The sequence below is a fragment of the Lycorma delicatula genome, chromosome 1, assembly GCF_047948215.1.
Source record: "Lycorma delicatula isolate Av1 chromosome 1, ASM4794821v1, whole genome shotgun sequence".
Lineage (NCBI taxonomy): Eukaryota > Metazoa > Arthropoda > Insecta > Hemiptera > Fulgoridae > Lycorma > Lycorma delicatula.
In genome coordinates this window covers 368017672-368041398 of record NC_134455.1, presented here as the reverse complement: position 1 = coordinate 368041398, position 23727 = coordinate 368017672, and the positions used below count along the sequence as shown (strand labels likewise).

At 31.5% G+C, this 23727-nt stretch overlaps 1 protein-coding gene across 1 annotated transcript in view; it reads left to right on the top strand.

Moving 5' to 3' along the window:
• Positions 1-4777: 4777 nt before the first annotated feature.
• Positions 4778-23727, top strand: part of abs (ATP-dependent RNA helicase abstrakt) — a 44247-nt gene continuing 25297 nt past the window's right edge. The window contains exons 1-6 of the mRNA XM_075353667.1: positions 4778-4878; positions 6776-6957; positions 11815-11937; positions 18131-18272; positions 20793-20928; positions 22863-23072. Coding sequence (XP_075209782.1) covers positions 6928-6957; positions 11815-11937; positions 18131-18272; positions 20793-20928; positions 22863-23072 — 641 coding nt within the window. The 5' untranslated portion in view covers positions 4778-4878; positions 6776-6927. The remainder of the gene's footprint in view (positions 4879-6775; positions 6958-11814; positions 11938-18130; positions 18273-20792; positions 20929-22862; positions 23073-23727) is intronic.

Genomic DNA, 23727 nt, shown 5'->3' with positions numbered 1-23727 from the left:
AGAGAGCACTACTCTCAATGATGCACTCAGAGAGAGTGAGGGGGGTAATTTATTTTTACTTTTTCATTCTTTACACAGTGGTTGATATTAGAGTTGCTATTAGCTCCCATGTACAAATTCATTTGCATAAATTAGAAATTTTAATTTATTTAGTATGGAAATTACAACAGGATATCACAATCTTGAAATTGAAAATAACGAGAAACTTTTACAAAATATAAAATTTATTAAAAACATTTTTCCTTTTTCTTTTCTAAAGTTAAATTTTCAGAATATGAATTACACATCCTTTCCTCTAGGCTATGGAAAAACAAACTTTAGGATGATCAAGGTACGATATTCAGGATGGTAACAGAATATTACCAATCAATAATTTTGCATTCGTCAGCTTCTATACATGTTAGAGCAAATATTTTTCTTCTCTAGGAAAGTGAAAATCTCTTGAGGATCTACTATGGCTTCCTAAAGGTGTACCCTTGCCCAAATTCAGGAATGTGGAATTATTATATTACTGCATATTTTATGTTAGCTTATAGGGTACAATAATAAAATGTACAATCTTTTAAACTTTTGTTTTGGTAAGAACAGTATATATTAGGATATGAACTTTATAATATAATAATAATTTGCATTTAAAGTTTTAAGTATGAATTATTATAAATTTTAAGACTTAAACTAAACCAAAAATGGAACTTTATTCAAACAAAATCCAGATCACAAAAAAGAAAATATCAAATTGTAGATCACATTAAATTTTATGTTAATAGTTATTTTATTAAGAACTGATTCAGTCCAAGTACACATTTAAAATGAAATAGTAGATTAGAAGAATTTCTTTCTAAACTTTTTTACACAGAATTCTTCTATAAGTTCATAAAAATCTATTTTTCTGAAGGTCTCATTTTCGATGCACAAAATACTCAATGAAGACAAACTCGTCTGGGTCATTGTGCTTCTTAATTGATTTTTGATATCTTTAAGTCTTGAAAATGACCTTTTTCCAGTTCAATTAGTGACTATTAAACTGAAAAACAGCTGTAAGATTGATTCACATTGGGGAAGGCCACTTGAATATTTTCTTTGAATATTATTTGATACAAGTCTGTATGCAACAATGTGGAATTTTTTGAAGGCTTATGTGTTTGTCTCATATATGTGTGAAAATGAAATAGTCTTCAGTAAGATTTTGGTTGACATCTTCTGGGTATTCTCAATACCCAGAATTATTACCTAGAGTTATTATTCTCAATAATAACTCAACATCTCTTTGAAGTTCTACCTTTGATAATGTAAGATCGGCAAGAAAGGAAAATATTTTCACTACATCATCATAAACAGAAGCTCTTCTTCCTAAATTTGATTCTAGTGCATCTAATATAGGAATAAATGATTTAATCCTAAATTTATCTCTTGAAGAGAGTTCGTCCAAGGCATCAGGGTCAGATGAATTTTCGTAATTCCCTTGCCTTTTACTTCTTATTGTCCTTCTGGCAGTTCTATATTCAGTATTTGGCAACGTGTTTGCAAGAATTCAAATTCTTCCATCTTCTCTAAAAGATTGTTGGCCCTCAATCTAGTATCACTCTTTGTATTATTATCTGAATGTAAATAATTGAGTGCATCGGTGATATCATTGTAATTTTCTAAAATAGTTTCTGTAGCTTTTGCGTGTGCCTCCCACCTAGTGTCTGATAAATATTTAGGCACTTTAGAATGAGGTTTCAAATGTGATTTCAGAACTGCCCATCTTTTTGTGGAAGACGAAAAAAGATATAAACTTCATTCACAACACCAAAAAAATTAACAGCATCAAGGCAACAATCAACAGCCGAACGACTTAACTAAATTTAAAGAGTGACCAGGAACAAATCTTGCAAACTTGTTTTTTTCGGTAATTTTTTGCTGCATACCATTGTATCTACCTGCCATATTGGCTGCATTATCATAAGACTGTCCTCGGTATTTTCTGAAATCAATTTCAAGTTCGGTAGTGATATAGTTAAATACTAAATCAGCTATGCTTTCCCCTGAGTGATCTTTTAGCTGAAAGAAAGTTAAAAATCTCTCAGTTGGCAAACCGTCTTCAGGTGACACATATCTAATAATTAAGGTCAACTGATCGGTATGAGATATGTCAGGAGTGGAATCTACTGAAAAGCTAAAATAGCCAGTATTTCCATATTGATCGATATGATCTCTTAAAAATGGATCGAATTTTGTGCTACTACTTCTAGAAGACCAAAGTAATTGCCGTTATTTGGAGTTACAAACTGAACATTGTCTCCTCTAAATGGTAAGCCTCGCTCTGCAAAAGTCCAAATTACAACAAAAACTCCTTCTATAACGTAACGCCAGTATTGCTGCTCTTTTCTTATTTCTTCCTCTAGTTTTATGCTAAAGTTTTCTCTTTTGCTGTTGTTAAGTACGTTAAAATAGCATTCCTATGATTTTCCGAATTTTCTTGAGTTTGAATGATAGCAAGACTTTTCCAATCTTAAACCCTTCAGAAGTTAATGCTGTTGCAGAAGATGCAATATTTGTTAAGAGTTTACAAACAAAGCAAAAAACATGGCCTTTTGAGGGAGAGTACACAAGCCGTTCTAGGGTATATTTTTCTACATTGGCTTTTGTTGAATAAAAAATTGCTTTTGTACAAAATCTGGACTGATTCTTATATTCTTGCCTAGAATTTAAAAATGGTCCACAGTGATACTGAATTTGAGAGGCCCCTTCTCTACCCAATATGACACATCATTTTGTGATAAATTTGTCCACAAGCCAACATCTGTTACAGTAGACATATATTTGACATCACTATAAAAATTTGCAATATCTTGAATTTGGTGTTTCTCATTAAGTGTCTGGAAAAAATTCTGAATATTCGTATTATTTTCTTGTGGCTCGTTTATATATTAGTGTTCAATAAGTTGCTTTTGAATTAGTTCCATATTTTCATTTTGAGTTGGTGCAACGGCCGTGTCCTCGCATACAACGTGTTGCATTGCTTCCAATTGAGTAGTACTAGTTGGCACATGCATGTAATCAGTTATCAGTGTTAGCTTCTTTGCCTCACACTAGTAGCTTCTTTTTCTTGCGTTTGCAAGCGCCACTTTCAAATCTTTTACTCATTCTTAGATTAGAATCTAGAACAAAATATTTGAGTTATTAATTATTGTGCATAAATAAAAGTTAATTATTTATTATTAATACAAAAAATAACACTATGTATTTGAACTGTGGTAAGTTTTCTTTTGTTTATCAAAATTTTCGATAAGCAATTCATTTTCGAATAATAAATTGAAATAACAAAAACTCATTTCCGTGAATAGCGCATCTCTTAGTAGTCTTAATAGTCTTTGTTTATAAAATAATAAATGTTAATTTCTGAATTTCAAACGCTAATCAATTTAAAAAATATTTCCAAAGTATCTTTAATTCAATAATGAAACTAAATTATCATTTTTCAATCAAGAAACTGTATGGAACTGTTATTTTGTCTCATTGAAAAAAATAGCAATTATGAATAAATATATATATATATATATACATATATAATCATGAAAATATAAAATAAAGCACGTAATATACATTTTAAAATATACAAATTAAAACATGTGTTAAGAACTTACCTAGAATTTCGCGAAATGAAGATATTGTCACAAAAAAATTTTCAATAGTCTATAAACACTTCAGGAAAGTATTGAACCTACTGAACTAAAAAGGCGAGCATAAAATTATCGTGTACGCAATCCTAAAATAAGAATCTTTTCTAATAACATTAACACGTGTTTCATATTATCGAAGTAACACGAATATAACCAACCGAACGTCGGGATATCAATAGGTCTGTTCCAATCTGCACTTTATTTATGCAAGAACAAACTAGAACTTAGTGGCATAAGGCACGTCAATATTTGCCATAGCAATCAGTGAACGTATGAACTAAACTTTGATGCAATCTAACAAACGAACAGACCCAATGAGCCGAACGCGTTGATCTTAACCAATACATTTTTATGTTTGTTTATTAGTCATATGCGTAGAATTTCTCCTTATTTTCGGTCCAGTGTTTTAGTGTTCACTGTTTCTAGAATAGTGTAATTTTAATTTTGCTAACAATTTGAATATAGGCCCCTCTTGATCTTTAGGCCCAAGGCTGAAGTCTAGTTAGCCTATAGGAAAATCCGGCCTTGCATAGCACTATTCCAAGCATCAGGATAAACAGAAGATCTTAGACTGAAGTTATAGATCTGCATAAGAACAGGTGACATGAGCTCAACAACTCTTTTAAAGATAAATAGAGGAATGCCATCCGTACCGCTTGCAGAATGTGCTACAATCGCTTTTGGAGCATCATTTTATGTGACAAAGGAGATGCCTAAAGTTTTATAAGGCAGTTTACAGCATTATTTATACATTCCTTAATTCCTTGAAAACTGCTAAGCCAACAGATTGGTTTAACAGATCTTTAGCATATTTCAACATTTTATTTTTTACTTCAGAGTTGGCGTCTCTCTTATATGCTCTTGAAATCTCCTTTTTATTTGGGAAGCCCGTTTCGCCGCCTAGCGTTCAGTTGAAGTTACTTTATGTTTAATTTGTGTTGGCTGGCATCGACTTCAAAAATAGTTATTTGTTGTAAATACCTTTATTTTAGTTAATAAACAAAAAATATAATTATTTAACTTTTTAGTACTATTATTTTTTGAAGTTGGTTTTTAATTTTATTTTTTATAAATAATTTTATCGTATTCAAGTAGTTCCTTCATGAACTACTACTGTATTTAGTTTAGTAAACATAACCTATGTAATGAAGTGTTTATACGTTTGAGAACGTTTAGTTAACTTATCTCAGTGAATACTTCGTTTTTCAAACAGGTAATTGGGTGATAGGTATTTATATATATCTTGGTGGATTTGTTAAATTTTGCTTCTGTATTTTGTGATGTAATTTACAGGATATTTTAATTTGAGTGCTTTTAAGGTTTTATGACAAATAATAAGCCATTTAAGGTATCGGTATCTTGTAAATGGAAATTATTAGACATTTGCTAGTAATTGTTACAGTTTATATTGATTATTTCTCGTAGTGAGTAGTAATAGTGTAAATTGTTTTACATTATCATTTTTAATTTGCAGATTAGGTTAATTAAATCATTAAATCTATATTCTGATTGTTAATAATACATCGTTTAAGATTTGGTTGGTATGCTAATCCAAAGGTAAAAATTACCTCAGTATTTGCTTGGATGAATCATGGGGAATGATAGTAAAATGTTGATCAGAGCAGAATATACAATTATGCTTTATTTTTTCTTAATCTTTCATCATATCAAACCAAACTTAGATAAAAAATGGCTTACTCCCACTAATACACAAATTTTTTAATAACACAGTATGCATATTATTTATTTTAAAAGGGTTTATTAGTCAGTGTGATAGCACCAGCTCTAGTATCAGAATTGAGTGTCCTGCCGTCATTGATCATGCACTTATTCATTCTATTATTTGACAAGCCAATTAGAAAATTATTCATGATGTCACAGTATTTACATCACGATAAAACTAAGAGTAAAAAAGTTTAATTGTAAAACAAAAAATGGAAGTGTTAAAGTCAGTTTTAATATTTTAAAGTATTTTAACCTAAATATTGGTCTAATAATTCATATGTATGAGCGCCAAACAATATCTGATAGCCAAAGTTTGTATCTTGAAAACTAATGACTGAATGCGTTTTAGACTTAATTAAAAAAAAAGTTATCTACCATCAAATTTCAATATACCTGGAAGTATATCCTGGATATATTTCCTTGTGGAAATAGATTTCATAAGATTGATTTAAATGTATAATTAGTTTTAACTTTGATGTTGCTGATAACAATGTTGTTAATGGTGCTCATTTTAATGTTGTTGGTTTATTTGATTGGATGTGATCTAATAGTATTGTAGCTGATATATATTGGATTTTGTATGTTTTTGCCTAATTTAGTGTGTGTAAATTTTATTGTAGTTAGCTGTTGAGTTTGTGATATATGCTATGTTTGAAATTTACATGTGATTATTATACATTATTTCATGTTCATTTTTATATATGAATCCCATTTCTACAATGTAATTTACAGATTTTATTCAAATGTTATTTGCCGTACTTAAATTTATTTTTCATATCTGGGTAAATGTGTGTCTCATTTATCAAGAATATTATTTACTGAAATCATTGGAGTTTAATTTGTAAAGAGACAGGAGTTTAATTCCTGGGTTACTGATTTATGTTTTGGTACTTTGTTGTATGATTTTGTTTTTGCCGAGATGCTGTCATTCTACCACTGAGATTGGAATTTTGTCATTACGCATTTTTTAAATTTATTTTGTTCTATGTGTTATATTACAGGTTTTCTCCAAGTGTAGATCTACAGACATTTACTTATTGGTTTTTACCCTTGAAAATAATTTTAAAAAAATTTATATTTAGCAATTTTTCCTCCCAAGACATATCTTGCAAGTTTTCAATGGTTCCATTTTTTTGGCCAGTACTTCATCACTATATTTTTGTCAACCACTAATTTTTTTAGATTTAAATTTTTTTGTGAATATTTGTATTTACTGGTTTTAGAAATTTTTTGTGAAGATGTTGAAAATACGGGAGCTCATTTGAAGGGTGTCAGGTTTTGCATAATTTTTTTTCAGAGTAATATATTTGGTACAAAAGATTATTTTTTACTCTGTAATATTATACCTATAACCAGATTTTTATGTCAGTTTTGAAATTTTTCAGATGTTAAAAAGAGTTATTTGTTGAAGTTGGTATTGTATAGTTCTGCATTTTGATGTTGATACAAGTGATGCTCTTTGTTGGAGCTGACAAATAGTTCTACATTTTGATGTTTACATAAATAGTGTTCTGACTCAGAAGTTAATCATTTGAAAATGGAACGACCTGTTGAACCTTCTAAGAAAGTAAGTCATCAGGAGTTGATTGTCAGTATAAAATATATTTGCAATCTTTTAATATTAGTTATTACACAATTTTGGCACTTATGCATATACAGGAAGTCACTAGTTTTTGTTTCAAATTTTAAGCCGTGACTGCTGATTTTAAATTCAATCTCTAAGTCTCCAGCTGAATACTCTATCAACTTAGTTGTTATGTTGTATTTTATATCTGTGTTACATCTATAGTAGAATGGTAAATGACTAATAGTGGCTGAAGTTTCTACTTAAATCAATTTACTTTTATACTTATTTATTGCTATCTTTTGGTCATTATCAGAAGTTAATAGTTAATAAATTTAAATTTGTGATAACAATTTACAATTAACTCTGCAGTTTAGATGAATTTAATATGCACTATCATAGTACTAGTATTTATTCTTGTGCTGAGTGAGTATCTTCAAGTGAACTTTTTCTAAAATGAAAATTTAGGTTTTACCATGCAGTGAGGAAGCAGTTGCATTCTCACAGCAACATAGAACTCTTATTCCTTGCATGAATGTACAAATGTTCATCCTGGTTCATATTAAGGATATTATATTGTAACAAGACCAGCATAATGGACCTGAGTAATGGAATCCTGCCAAATAAGAAGAAACTAGTAGAAAATATAATAATGGGAAGAATCCAGAAAGGAACTAAAATGGATCCTTTTTCTAAGGGTAACAGGTCTGTTTAATAATCGTTCTATGTAATTTGTCTGCTGACACACTTATGACAGATGTTGTTCCATGAGAAGACTGAAACAGAGTGGGAGTGTTTGGGAAAATATCTCTGAAGATCATTCTCACGTTTCAGTTAGGGTCTGGTTCTGCTGGTCAAGAGGATGGGGGTATAAAGAAAGAAAATCTCTAGGAAAGATGAGTTAAGATCAGTTTAAGTGAGGAGTTATGTGAGTCAGTTGTGAAGATGTAAGTATAGGCGTATTGCTGGTTGTGTCCGGCATGATTATAAGACAGCATTATCTATCAACGTGTAGTCCTGCAGGGTGTAGGGTAGTGTTCTATGTGAAATCACAAACATTCCAGTGTGGACAGTACATGAAAACAGAAAGTGGTTTGGTAAATTATTGTTAGACAATTAGTGAAAGAGATAAAGTATTCAACTCATTCATAAATTGCTAGGGTAGTTTTATTTGTAAAAAGAAAACATATATGCAGTGGAAGAACTTTAGACTTGTTCTATCTGGTATACTAGTTATTAAAAGTGTAAATGTTAGTGGTCATTATAATGCCGTTTGTCAATTGAACTGAATTCTGGTTTTTACAACTTAACTATTTGTTAATAAATCCTGGTGTTACTTTAAATTTTGTTTTGTATGTAATCATTGTTTATTATTATTGACATTTATTATTATTATTGTTGTGGTGGTGGTCATGATTACTATTATTATTTGTTTATTATTGCCATTTATTATTATTATTATTATTATTACTGTTATATCATTTAAAGTCAGTCAACCAACCAGGTATAATTTTGTGAACCAGAAAGTGGTTCATATGTGTAAAACATTAAACAGCTGTGAAGTTAAAAATGACAGAACATCACCAAGGTACAGTGGAGGTCCGTTTGGATTTATATTCATCATTCTAGTTATAGTACCATGTCATGGACAGCCTTTAAATAAAAGTCCTTTGTGCTAATAAAGCCCATCACCAATCAGCCAATGGCTTAAGTAAATATCAGATAAGAATTCAATTTTATATGCAACTTAAAGAAGCAATTTTCTGTAATTCTCTTAAATTTAAGATGTTTGTAGCCATTTTATGCCTGTGAAGGGTCATAGAGGAAAATTTTCTGATAAATAATAAAGTATCTGTAATTTTTGTAAATTTTTTATCTATACATAACCTTTCAGGGTATTCTGTAAACATGAACATTGTGATAAAAATTTATAAGACATTAAAAATTGACTTCAAAGATAGAAGAAATAGCAAATATATGAACAGCAAACATCAGTTGCAGGTGTAAAACAGATGCTGCAGTAAAGATAGGGTATCAGGATTTAAATTATTAGAATTTTTATTTAGTATATGCTTAGAACAAGCTGTAAATTAATGAAAAGAATATTGCAGTAGAATGAAGGCGATTGAAATGAGAGTACTAATGCTTCTGTAGATACATCCTAATGATATTGTAGTTATAATAGAGGTCAGTCAAATATAAACCAGACTTTTGTTTTTAAAATTTATTTTACAGAATAAAAATACGGAATACATTTATTGCTTTTTTACGTAATCTTCCTGTTAATAGCTTTATGAGGCCTAGTGTTGTCATGAAGGAGATTCACATCTGTGATTGGCTGATGGCTTTTGTTTCTGTAGGTAGCTTTCACTTTGTCCAGGAGCTGGTAGTAGTATGCAGCAGTCATAGTATGATGTTTGTGGAGAAAATTGGTGTGCAATATGCCATTAGACTCCCAAAAGACTTTGCAGGGGCTTTTCCAGCTGATGGACATGTTGCTCTTACAGGGAAAGGCTTGCCTATCCACAGCTGATTTCATCTCTGGAGTAGACTTATGTGATTATCATTACAAAAAATTATTTCCCTTTCTTCAAAGACAATTCAGGAGCCTTTGATCAATTTCCTATTGGCCCTGTTTGTGATTTTGGGTCAAAAGTCTTGGAACTTCCTTCATACTCTCAGTGTGATTTGTGATAATGGCATGGACAGTGGTAACGGCATGGTAGTAGTCTTTTATGACTACTACCCACTTCTGATGCAGTTTCATCAACCATAAAGTGCAGATTGTCTTTAAATCAGGTTACTAATCAATGTATTGTCGCCATTTGTCAGACTTGTCCTCGAATGTCTATGTTGCTCTCACTTTCTACAGCTTTATGCCCTCTAAATTTGGTGGCCCAGTTGTGCACACCCTTTTTAGCCAAAATTTTGGCAGATGTGATGATCTCATTCGTTAAGAAGCTTCACAATAATATGTTGGGCAACTGATGATGTTCCTCTTGCTCTTACTTGATGTTGGTAACCAGACAGACATGAATGCCAAGGTGGCTGGAGCATCCATTCCCTTCTCATATTTCTACTGTTTTTCTGCATCAGTCCACTCATGTTTGCATGTATATTTTGAAAACAAGTCCGGTTTATATTTGACTGATCCTTGTACAATATGAAAGAAATCTGTTAAGATTATTAGAAAATTTAAAGTATATTAGAAAGTCATTTTAAAGTAAAAAATAAATAAAATAAAGACAAATCATGGTATGCTTCAAGGATCCTGAAAATATTATTATTAAAACAGATGACTTGCTATAACGCAAGCATCAAAATTTAAATCTCTTGGGTGTATGTTTATGGAAATTGGGTAAAAAAGGACATAGCAAAAAGAATTAGAGAAGACAGTTATGATTATGAATAAAAACTATGAATAAATTCCCTTCAGATAGGATAAATTTTGAAATAAAATGAAATTCATAAAAAGTTGTATGTGAAATGTAACTTTTGTTGTTTATGGTTTAGAAATGTAAAGCAGGTAAAACTGAAGGAAAAAATCATAAATGCTTTTGAAACATAATATTGAAGAAAAATATTGTATATAGAGTGGATGGATAGAGTGATGAATTTGATGATTTGATGGGATGATGAAGAAGGTATTTTGATGGGCCAAAGAGGAGAAATCATTTTTAAAGCTTTTAGAAAAAAGATGTCACTTATGGGTAAAACATGTAATTAGGAATTTATAATTTTTCAAAATGTTAGAAATAATATTTGGAAACAAAACATTGTTTTAGCTTGTTGATCAAAATATTATAATTATGCTGCGTTAAAAAATTCCAGATTACCTGTTTGTTTTTGTTCATGTTTAGGTTACATTTGGGATATCTTATTTTAGCGCTTAATTTCACTTAATTTTTTTGGTGCCTCACGATTTAGGATATTAGCCTTCAGTTTTATTCTCACTTTCATTTTGTTGTTTTCATGATTTATATGTATTTTTATAAGTTTCCCATTCAATAAAGCCTTACTGTAATTTTTTTATATTATATAACTACATGTTACAATCACGACTTAGTTGCATTCATTTTTATTAGTACAATAAAGAGTTAAGGAGCCACAAAATTCTAATTTCTATTAGTATGTTTAATTTTTAAAAAAATTTAATGTATGGGTAACATACTTCCAGTTATGGCCCCAGCTTATTAATAGTTTTTATCTAAATGAGTATATGTGAATATTAAACATCATGTTGAACATGTGTATTAATTTGTGGTAATCATTTGTTATGCTTTGTTTTGTTGTTACATATGTTTTGTGTTTTTTTGTATTTTAAAAGTTATATGCTATGATCATTAGTTGCTATCACTGCTTGGTGTGAAGATACATAATCTTCACAGCAAGCAGTGAAAATATGCTAAACATTGTTTATTTTTTAATTGTATATAGGAGCTCAGTCAGTTTATTAAAATTGGCTTTAGAAATTACAGTTTTAGTTTTACCAAACACAATGCACTTTTTTATTTATTTTCATTTTGAAACCACTTGCTTTGGAGATTGGAGAGAAGTTGTTACTTTTAATTCTGTTCTGAATATTACCTGGATTTTATTAGGGATGTTGAAATGCAGTAGAATATTCAGTTTGGTAAAGAAGGCAGTCAGAAATCATTCCATTCCTCATTTTACCTCATAAGGATTGGATGCTTGATATTTCTGTTAATTACCAAAAATAATGTTGACATTTATTGTTTTGACTGATATACTGCCTACAGTCATATTGATTTTGGCACTTTGCTTATGTATACTTTTAATCATCTAAGTGGAAATAAGAAATTCAGTAATTTTTAATTTTGTTTTTAATGGCTTTTATAGCGTTACAGGAGAGATGAGGAGAGGAGCTCTTCTGAATCAGATGAAGAAGATAATTATGTACCGTATGTCCCTGTTAAAGATAGAAAAAAAGAACAGTTGATGAAACTTGGCCGTCTTACTCAGGTATACCAATTGCTTAATTTTCTTTTAATAGATAATAAATTCACTATATAAATTTAAATCTTCCATGTGGGACTATGATATGGATTATTTGTAGCATATGAAACATGTCAAATCTAATTGTGATTGGAAATGGAACCTTATAAATGAGAGGAAAACTACTACTGCTCATTGAATGTGCTTTAACATTTCAGAATATTATTGTTATGAGATGTTTCACTTGTCTTGATCATGATTACAATAAATGTTGGGTTTTATTATCTTTTTCAAGGATATGATAGCAAGGGAAGATTATGTATTTAGCAATAAATGTGTTTTTTTTAAATTTCTTATTTGTTCTTTCTTACCTACTGAATTATGGCATTCTGATCCAATTCCAGTCAGGAGCAGTTTCTCTGTGGGTCAGTTGTCCCCTTCCTCTACCCATCACTTTTGTTATTCTTTATCTTCTCTTCCTTGGACATGTGGCTTGAGAGTTGAGTCGGCTACCTTAGTTCCATTTGTGGAGTCATGCTGTTATGTGAAATACCTTCTGGTAGCCAGCCTGAGATATAGAAGGTACCAGCAAGTGATTGCTTTCTCTGGGAGTAATTATGTTCATTTTATATCTCGCCTTTGAAGTGAAAGGAACATAGTGAAGGTGTCATTTGAATTTGACATATGGATTTTCAATAGTATATTTGCAACAGTGTAGATGGCAGCAGAGAACTACTTAACACAACATTTTGCTGTGATAGATTAGAAACAATTTGAGAAGCTGAAATATATTTATAATTATCTGTTACCTATTAAATATCTGAAAGCAAATTTGCAATGTTGGAATTATTGTTTTCTTAAAGTTACTCATTTTTTATGTTTTTTCATTTTTAGATGAATGCAAGTGTCATATGAAGGGTTGCAAAATATAATGAGTTTTTCTTGCTAAAATTGTTAATGAATTTTTATATTGAAATTTTTGAAATGAGTGCCCCCAAATGGTTATTTATAATTTTAATTTAAATAATTTATATTATTTATGATCTTTACAGTTTCCCATCCTCTACATTGATATTTTTCCCTAACCTTTTTTTTGCATGGAATATGGAAATGGAATTTTGTAGTGTATGAAAAATGCCATGCCTGACCAGAATTTGAATCCAGGACCTCCAGATGAAAGGCTGAGTTGCTATTGTTCTGCCACAGAGATCTTTAATCTTTATTTTTCACATAATTTTTATACTTCAGTTGAGTAAATACCAGAAGATCATTATATTCTAATGAACTTGGTTAATTGTTTATGTTTTATTTTTCCCTTTTTTTTGTTTTCTAAAGGTGGTACCTTGTGGCTTAGTTTCTCTGTTCTCTGCAGTTTTTTTTTTTTATTACTGTTCTTTCTTACTATTGAAATGGGTTATTAGTGCCCATTTCATTAGTAACCCTATGAAAGAAGGAAACTTTTGGTTGTTCTGTAGTTTGGTCTAAAGATTTTTTCTTCATAGAAGTTAATAAGGAAGTCATGCTACAAGTACTGTATGTAGCTGTCCTTCCATCATAATCATGAGTAATGTTTTCATTTCATTTACATCTGCCAATACCTGCAGTCAGTAAAAAAAAACTGTATATAGACAGTTTTAATAAAAGTCTGTAGATGGTTCTTGTTACTCTTCTTTTAAGATAATTTTTTTAAAGTTTACAAAATTGCCACTTTCTTGTCTTCTAAGGGGATTCATTTTCATTTTTTATTATTCTAATCAGTTAGCAAAATTTTTGGACCAGTCTAACATGGTAAGCTATTTTATTTTGGCTTTCACTTCTCTGTTTTTCTTATCTATCACTGTTATTTTTCAATTTTCTTTGAAGCTTCAGTTTCTTCTTGAAATTTAAACTGAAGTATTCTTTAACTATTATGTCATCATTCATTCTGATTTCCTTTTTTTCCTCCCCCTTTCTGGGACCACTCATAGAGCATTACTTCAGAAAGGGGGAGTAACGCTGTCAGATGCCAGTATGTAGAGTGCCTGCAACCTCACCGCACCAGGACGACCCCTACATGCTCGTGGTGGGGGGTGGGGGCTCTAGTCACCCTTCAACACCTTATTCCCTGGTGGAACTTCTCACTTGCATGCAGTTTATCCTAGTGTCGATCCATGCTTAGCCTTAGCCATGCTTGCATGCTTAGCCTAGCGTCGATCTATATTCTTCAGAATCTCATCTTTGCAGAAGAGATTGCCATTGTCTCTGTCTTCTCTGGTGCAAGCATTAGCCCTGCCCTAGCCATCTAGTCATTTATTACCGCATATGAATCATTTATTTTATCAGTGGTCTCTTGCCAATATATCCCACCATTGCCATATCCTGCAGAAGGGTGACCTGGATTATCCTGTTGTAAGCGAGGTTCCATAGAGTTGGTGCAAGGACTGATCCCTGGGACTCACCTCTTTAAAGGTTCCACTCAACTAAAGTACTCTTAGTACCTGGCACTCTAACCTTGTCTGGTGAGGTAAGATCAGATTATCCGATGCAAATACAAGGGAACTCTGTGGTCCTCCAAGGCCTGCATTATGGTGACATGAGAAATGCAGTTAAATGGATTTCTCCCGTCTAGAGTAACAAGGGTGCTCATTCTGCTGGCCACCTCTCACAGCCCTCCCAGCTACATCACATACAGCAGTCACAGCATCGAGGACGGACCTTCTGTGAAAGCCATACTGGCTTGCAGAAAGCCTGTCCCCCTCCTACACTGCCTGAGGTATTCTATAGTGGAAGCACCTTAGCCAGTACATCTATCATGGCCAGTGGCCGGTAAGAAAAGGGAAGTGCCTGATCCTTCCCTGGCTTTGGCTTAAGTATCGACTGCTGGCGTGTCCATCTCTTGGAAAGGCACCTTCCATAAGACAAGTATTGAACACCTCTAGAAAGACCTAAGCCCAGACTGCTGCCACCTTGACCACCAAATTCGGCAACTGGTTTGGACCCGATGCCTTAGTCAGAGGTATAGGTGATGTTGCATCGATGAGTGAAGAGGGCAGATTTTTCCCATCACTCATATCGATGGTCGCAGGTTCTTTTCTGCCAGGAAAAAGCTCATCTATTATGTTCTAGACTTCCTGGAGAGATGGAGGTTCTAGGCCTTAGGGCCCTCCTTACCAATATTCTATATGGCCTCCCCCATGGATCTGTTTCCACCTTTGTGATTAATTGCTTCCAGGATCCTTTCTTTGCATTGCGAATACTTCTGACAAGGTCCTTCTTGCATTCCTGGTATTGGGTCGTATTCATATCTAAGGGCATCCCAACCATGTATGAGAAAACATCCACCTTATGGCGATTATACTTGCCACACCACTCCCTCTGTTCCAAGTCTTGAGGGCTTTACTGGATGTCATCTTTAGACCCTCTGATTACATCTCACAGTCATCAGCCAGGTCTCAGTCAGGATGCCATCGATGCAGATGCCTTGGCAGACATTTACATAAGTAAAAATTATTATCTCAGCCAATGCCTTTGCTTTAGGCTTCTTTCAGACATCTTCACTCTTCTTTTTAGGAAAAAAGAAGAGTTAATACAAAGAAGAGTTAATTTTTAAAAAAAGAAGAGTTTAATACAGTTGGTATTAAAATTGAACTAGGTGCAGGGTTTGCGTTTCCGTGATATTGCTATCACGATATTGATATCTAGTTCAGAGATATTGCCTACAATATCACCCTCTGAACTAGATAACCGAGTCTACGGAAACGCAAACCCTGCACCTAGTTCAATTTTAATACCAACGCTTGTGACTGTAAATGCCTCAACCATCGACTACGTAACGAATTAATACAATGCTGTTTTCTGTATGGAAAGTATCTTTGTTTTGTCAGGGACCGTAACCCCCATTGTGACATTTTTTAGAAGCTCTGTATACGACGTTGTAGTCTTCAATATCAGTGTCTCTGTCTTGTGAGTGGGCTCAACTTGCGATTCACTTCGCTGAGCAGAGGGAGATTGGCCACATGGAACAGCCACATAGTAGTTCTGCCCTGTCATCCTCCTGCCATATTCTAATATCTTCTGCTTGTAGGTGGCGGTCTTTGTGCCATAGATCTCCGTCTGTATGGCCTATGTTTCCACCATTGTTCCTTCTGATTTTACAGAAGACATCGTCCAATGCTTTTGCGTGGTCACTGCCATTGCTGGAATTCACACAGGCCATATGGAAGGTGTTCCTTATCGAACCCTGCTCTTCTGTTCCTCACCAACAAGTTGTGCCTCCATGGTGGCTGTCAATACATTCCCCGCCTGGATCCCTGAAGCGCTTAACAACCGTGCCATTTGTTGTTGCCTCATTGCTAGAGCATTGATAACCCTCTGCTATCTCACTGATATCTATAATTGCAACAGTGTTTATTGCGCAATCTTTCATCTCCGGCAGCCCAGTGCGCGTGTTGTGATACACCTTCCTCTGCAAAATTTTCCTGATGAAGTTTGCCATATGTTCGATTGGGTCCTCATTTTCCAGGCCATCTAATATGGAGCACCCAGTGGCAGTCACTGTCTTGGTTGCCACCTCTGTAGTTTGATTTTTCCCCAAGCAGCTAGTAGAGGCATTGACCACTCTTCGTAAATCCTTAACAGCGACACAGGTGCCTCTACTTCTGTTATGCTTCATTTTATAATCTTGTCAATGCTCTTTTTTAATTCTTTAGCCAGCTGCTCCAATCTCCTAGCCACTTCCCTCAGCTCGAGGGGTGTGCCCTCCTCCACCTTGGTGGAGAACTGTCTTGTCTTAATCCTCTTTGTACTTTTTCTGCCCTCTACAACTGGTCTGGGGGATAGCCCTCTGCCTGCACATCAGCAGGTGGTATGCCGGAGGTGGCTTGGCTGGGTGCGATCTCCATATCCAACTGTCTTGAAGTTGTGAGCTCAGGGAAAGCTTCAGTTACTTTCCTTGGCATTTCTTTCAAATCGTTGGCCAGAACTGTTATTGGAGCTATAAGAAGAGGAAGTGTCCCCCTTGTCTTCTGTTAGCACTTAAAAAAAAAAATTTATATATATATATATGCCATTAACCAATAAATCTGAAATTTTGTAGACATGTCCAGTAATGTTCCACCAACAGTTGTCTTATGTCCAATCTGAAAAAAAACACCAATAATCAAACCAAAAAACACTTAAATTTCTTTAGATTGTCCTTATATTTCTTCAGTTGTATTTTTTATCAAGAAATTAAACAAATGAGTTAATGCGCAGCCTTGTCTTCCTTCCTTAATTTTGCTTCTTTTTTGAAATCACTTCCTTCTGTTTCTATATTTTGTGATTGTAAATATTAAGTGTCTTCTACCTTTCCAATAGTGTCATAATTTTTTTATCAATTGAAATAAGAGTGTTCAGTCAAATTTATGAAATCTTTTCCTTAGATAATGGATTTAACACATTGTGTTAATTTCTATTCTATACAGGATCTACCATAAAGCCAGTAATGCTTCTGTAGTTATTTACCTTGCATAAAACCATACTGATCTAGATTTTGCTCAGTTCTTCCTTTCAAGATGTTTTTATTATATTCAGTAAGATCTTCAATGCATGAGCTGTGTTTTTTTTTTTTAATTAGTATAGTTTGTATTTTCTTTGGTATTGAAATTATTTTACTTCATATAAAATCTTATCATATGGTTTTTAGTATTTTATCAACACCTGTTCCTTTGTTGTATTGCAATCGGCGAAGTGCTTTATCGAATTCTGTTTTGTTTTTTCACTTAACTTTCCATTTACTATATATTTCAATGCTGAATATTGTTCTTTTAGCATGGACATATTAAATCAATTTTTCCTTACTCATCGAATTGTTCATGTCCTGCTCTTGTCACATACTCTGTCCCTTAACATCTTAAGCATTTTTTCTTTGTTGTCTGTGCTGTAACATAGAAATTGTGTTTTCACTCCTTGTAATCTATTCTGATCTTACTATGTTCCAGACTAATATTCAGCTTCATGTGTTGAAATTATACAGTATTATGTTTTAAAAATTATCATTCATACACATGTACATACACATACAGAATATAAAATGATTTATTATCAGATTTTACACAAATATTTTAGTATGTTATATATTAAATAGTTATAAAGTTAGAGTTAAAAATGTGTTCCTAGTATTGCTGTAAACATTTTCAATTAATTAGATTTTCTAAATAAGTAGTATTATTTGTTATGAAAATAGTAATTTTTTTGTTTATAGCTGAAGGAAGAACATAGTCAAAGAGGGAAATCTTCAAGTGAGAATGAGTTGGAAGATGACGATGAAGAAGGACAGGTGTGGGGTCGTAAATCTAATATTAGTCTTCTTGATCAGCATACTGAGTTGAAAAAAATGGCTGAAGGTTTGAAAAAGATGTTCTATTAAATAATACTTTCCTTTTAAAAATGTAAATAGTTAATTGGTTTTATTAACAAATAACTAATTTAATGTATTACATTGAAATGTTTTAAATATTTACTTTTCAATTACACCTATACTTCAGGGTTTTTAATAAGTCTCCATATTTAATTAAAATCTTATTTCATTTTATTAACATAACATTTTTGTAACATTCTTTGAGATTTATTTAATATAGTAAAAAAATTTTTATTTCCCGCAGAATTAACTCTGACTAAATTCTTCAAAAAGATGAAATATATAAGTGTGTACACAGCATATGTGCTAAAATCATAAGGATATTGATAGATAGATTAGTAATCCTCTAGTATTTTTACCTGATTTAATATTTGAGAAAGGTATCTGTCCTAAGCATTTCAAATCAACGTGGGTAATTCCTGTTTTTAAGTCAGGCAGTAGTAAACTAGCTACAAACTAAAGGCCTATATCACTGATCTCTAACTTTACAAAAATATTGCATATAAAATTATCAAACGCTTTTGAAAAGTACAATATTATATTTAAGTCTCAGTTTTGTTTTAGGAAAGGTAAAAGAACAAAAGATGCCATTGCACGATTACAAAATCGATTGCTGAAAATTTAGATGGTAAAAAAAAATAGTAGCTGCGATTTTTTTTAGATTTGGCAAAGGCTTTTGACACTGTTAACCATAAATTACTTTCAGAAATCGTAGAAAATGTAGGCATAAGAAGAAATGCATTGCAGTTTATAAAAGATTATATGTATAATAGAAAACAAATTGTGAAAATTAATAACATTAAAAGTAATTTTATAACAGTAGATATTGGAGTACCTTAAGGTACAGTACTTGGGCAATTGTTATTCATATATAATTGATATTTTTATAATGAACTTAGATTCTGAATGTATTATGATACGATGTATTGCTGATGATATAGTTTTGTTATGTACAGCTAACAATTGGGATGAAATTAAGCAAAAGGCACAATGTTTATTAAAGATTATAAAAGACTACCTAGATGTAAATATATTATCATTAATATTAACAAAACAGTTTGGATGACATTTTCAAATCACATTGACTTATTATTCAATGAATTTAATTTGTATATTGAAGTGAAAGTTATTAAAAAAGTTCAGCAAACTAAGTATTTAGGAATTATCACTGGTCAACACTGTGTTGGAATTTTCAAATAGCGAGTACCATACTAAAAACCAAGTATGATTTATATTTTATACAGGCTTAGTAACTTACTGCTAAAAATCTCTTTATGATTATGTATGAGATGTATTATAGTTAATTATGTATTATTGCATGGGATGAAGCAAATTAAACAACTATAAAAATGTTCATAATAAGGTTATAAAGATTTAAAAAAAAAATAGCATTGCTCATTTGCCCAATAACTTAACATAAAAAATACATATTAGAAACATCACATTACATTATAATGAACTATCACATAAATACGGTGATAACACCATTTCATGAAAAAAGCAATACTTTTGCTTAAAGTTAACAATGAAAAAACAAAAAGAAACATGTGTATATATATATATATGTATATATATGTCAGTATTCTATTTTAACTTGTTACTACCTGAAGTCAAAAATATAAGCTTCAAAAATATCAAAAATAAATTGTTGGGTTAGAACAGTAAATGAAAACGAGGTGTATTTGAAATAGAGGGAAATTTAAGTATTAAGAAAAATGTAATGAATAAATTATTTATTAAATTTAGTATGATAAGTATTTGTATATATTGATTAAATAATATCCGATTTCATTAACAATAACCTCATATTCTTCTACAAATTAAATAAGTGATGTACAGGGTTGTAAAAATGTACTTGTTTTAGAATTGAGTAAATGGGCAGAGTTGTTTTTGAATATATATTGACATTTTTGATTTATTTTGATATCTCAAACCTGCAGTTTTAAGAGACTAGGATTACTATATTTATTCATATAATAGTATAATCAGGCTGATGTCCAATAACAGACTCCATGATGGATGAACTTTTGTGCATGTGAAAAATGCCATGCCTTACTGAAACTGTAATCTAAAACTTGTAGATGAAAGGGAGATATGCTATCAGTTCATCATAGAGATCAACAGATAAATAAACTTATATTAAAAAAAAATCTTACCATAGTTAATGAGTAGCATGAAGAATAATTTTAAATGTTTTATTGATAATGTTAGGTTTTACGTCTTTTATTTCGGTTCTGTGAAGCATGAATTTATATGTGAACCTTTGATTATTAGCTTTACAGTTTTTTTTATTAGGAATTTTTATTCCCTGTATTTTAAGTAAGAAAGATTTTCAATTTATTTAACAGTATTTATAATATAACTTGTATTTAATATTTAATCTACTATTTTATAGTTTTTATTTTATTTTTGTATTTATGGATTACTAAATATCCATAACTCAGGTTATGGATAAGTTTTGAAAAATGTTTTATTTATGGATTTATCTTATTATTTTCTATTATAGCTAAGAAAGAGAGTGCTATGGAACGACAGTTAAAAGAAGAAGAAAAAATTTTAGAAAGTGTTGCTGAAAAAAAAGCTTTAATGGGTGTTGCTGAATTAGCTAAAGGTATACAATATGAAGATCCAATAAAAACAAGGTTTGTATTTATTATTTTTTTTTATATATAATACAGTTTTTCATCAAATTCAACAAAATTGATGAATTTGGAAAAGTGGTCGATTATTTAAGGTGAAAAGAAAATGAATATTTATTACCTTACTAAAGTGCTAGTCTATTAAAGTGTTGTGTAACTGGCTATTATGACTATGTGTATTCAATCTTATATGATAATTATGTTGTATAATATACTTCATTGATATAATTCTATCTTAGCAAAAATAATAAAAAAATATAAAATGAAAAAAAAATGCAAATAAATAATAATAATAATTAAAAAATAAAACTAAATAATATATAAAAAATTATATAAAAAAATTTGATAGAAATGCAATTATAAAATATATGTTTGACTGTTGGTGTATCTTCCATAGACGTTGTAGGTACTTAGTAAATAACATTTTAGTAGAATGCTAGTCTGTCATCCCTATTACCATGATTACATCTCATATCCTAAAAAAAAAGAATGTACATGAAGTGTAAATGTGTGTTTCACCACATTTAATGTTTTATTAATTCTTACAATAAGATCTTTTCCTCAAATTTATACATCATTGTGCTTTTCATTTCATATTAATTTAGTTACTAAAGGATATTTAAAAAAGGATGTAATTCAAATTTTAATGTGTTTTTGAACCATTTTCTTACAGTGTAAGACTCAAATTACAATAATATTAACCTTTTATCCCCTACAAATGTTCCACATAGGCGCCCAAATGTCTCTGCATAGCAATGCATGTTGCGATCTTATTTACTACGCCCACACATGAACGTTCATCTTGTTAATACTAGCAACGCACTCTGTTATGAATTTAAGGTACTTTTTTCTATTTACAAACGATAACACAATCAGAGGTCTGTCTTTTTTGTTTCATTCTTAATCGTATTCTCCTTGCTATCTGAGAGAAGCATTTTGGTTATTTTTATGTTATTCCATATGTAGTAGTTAGTGCTTTGCGTTGTAATGAATAAATCTTTTATTCGTGATGATGAAATAATTCTGTATGTCACTAATCCTGAATCAGACATTGAAGATTCAGGGGAAATACATTGGTAATGATAGTATAATATTAAGTGCGAGTGATAATGACAAGTTATGATACTGATGAAAACGAGGTAGCTGTACAGGTTGGATTTACAGTTACTTCGTAAACAGATTATGATTCGTATGTATCATAAATAGATTTGTAAATAGTTAATAGTTTAGTGTATAAATAAAATATTGTGTCTTTAGAATAACTGAAGTTGATTTTATTTTTATAGGAAATTATACTTGACTTTTATATGGATGCTGTTTTGTTATTAGAATGTGGTATTTTACTCCCAGTGGGGGTGTTATATTGGTTCAATTTTCTAGTTGGTAAGTATGTTTAGTAGGCCTACTAAACATACTTGTTAATTAGAAACCACCTATAGAGCGGTGACTGGAGATAGTGTTGAGAAACTGTTAGCAGAACAATGTAGCTGGAGAACCAAATGCTTTTGGTTTTCCCAAAAGCATTTGTTCCTTTTTTCTGTTCAGAATTTGTAAAAGAATCTTTACTGAATGTGAAGTTAAACTAATTGTTTTCTGATTTTACACTGTACTGTACTAAGGTTTTTGGGGATTGAAATGATTCTTTTAACAAAATCTGACCTCATTCTACTGTTGTAGATGACATTTTATAAAATTTTACCTCCTATTATAGGAAGTTTGGTCTTATTCAATAAGACATTTAATCATGTTTATTTGCAGCATCTTCATATATCTTATTTCTTGTAAAACTTCTGATTTTAGAATTGTTAGTCCTACTTCATCCTCTTCCATTTCATTCTGATTTAAGAAAGATTTAATTTCATATAACGTTTTGTTAGTTTATTTAGAATTAGCTTATTTTTAACTTTTCTACTAGAAAGTATACTTTTTTTTAATAGTTGGAGAGCTCCTAGGTGTGTGCTAAATTTATCTGAAGAGCGTCATGAAAGAGTAAGACAGAAAATGAGGATCTTGGTTGAGGGAGATGATATTCCTCCACCATTGAAGGCATTTAAGGAAATGAAATTTTCCAGAGGAATTTTGGCAGGACTAGAAGCAAAAGGGATTGTGAAACCTACTCCTATACAAGTGCAAGGAATACCAACTGTGTAAGTTTTATTTTGTTATTACATAAAAATTTTTGGTTACTCATTTAGGAACTTAAAATACACATGCACTTACTATTGTGGGGACTTTTGGTTCAGTCGATTGCAATAAAAAGGGGAGGTGCACAACTAGATGTTACTACAGTCCTAAATCCAAAATTTCAACATCCTACAGCTATTCGTTTTTGAGTTATGTGAGATATATGACAGTGTATACATACATATATATGTACATACATACATATATATATATGTGTACATGGATACATACATAAGTATGACATTGATATGTACGTACAGACGTCATGTTGAAATTAAAAATGGGTTCAGGGATGGTCAAAATGGATATTTCTGTTGAAATCTGAAAATATATAAATCTCTCTATATATGGGGAGAGAGAGTGATGGGGAGGAGGGAGAGAGAGATTTTGAGGGGTGGAAGGGGTGAGAGAGGAATGGAAGGAGAGATAGGGTGAAAGAGAGAGGTAGGGAGGGAGAGAGAAATATATATACACACATAATTACTAGAATAATACAAATTGTCTCAAACTTATGTATGTATGAGTCATTCACTGTATTTACTATTCAATGTACAGTACAGTATACAGTCAATGTACATGTGAGTCATTGCTGAACTTTTTTTGGGCATGTAGTCAGTC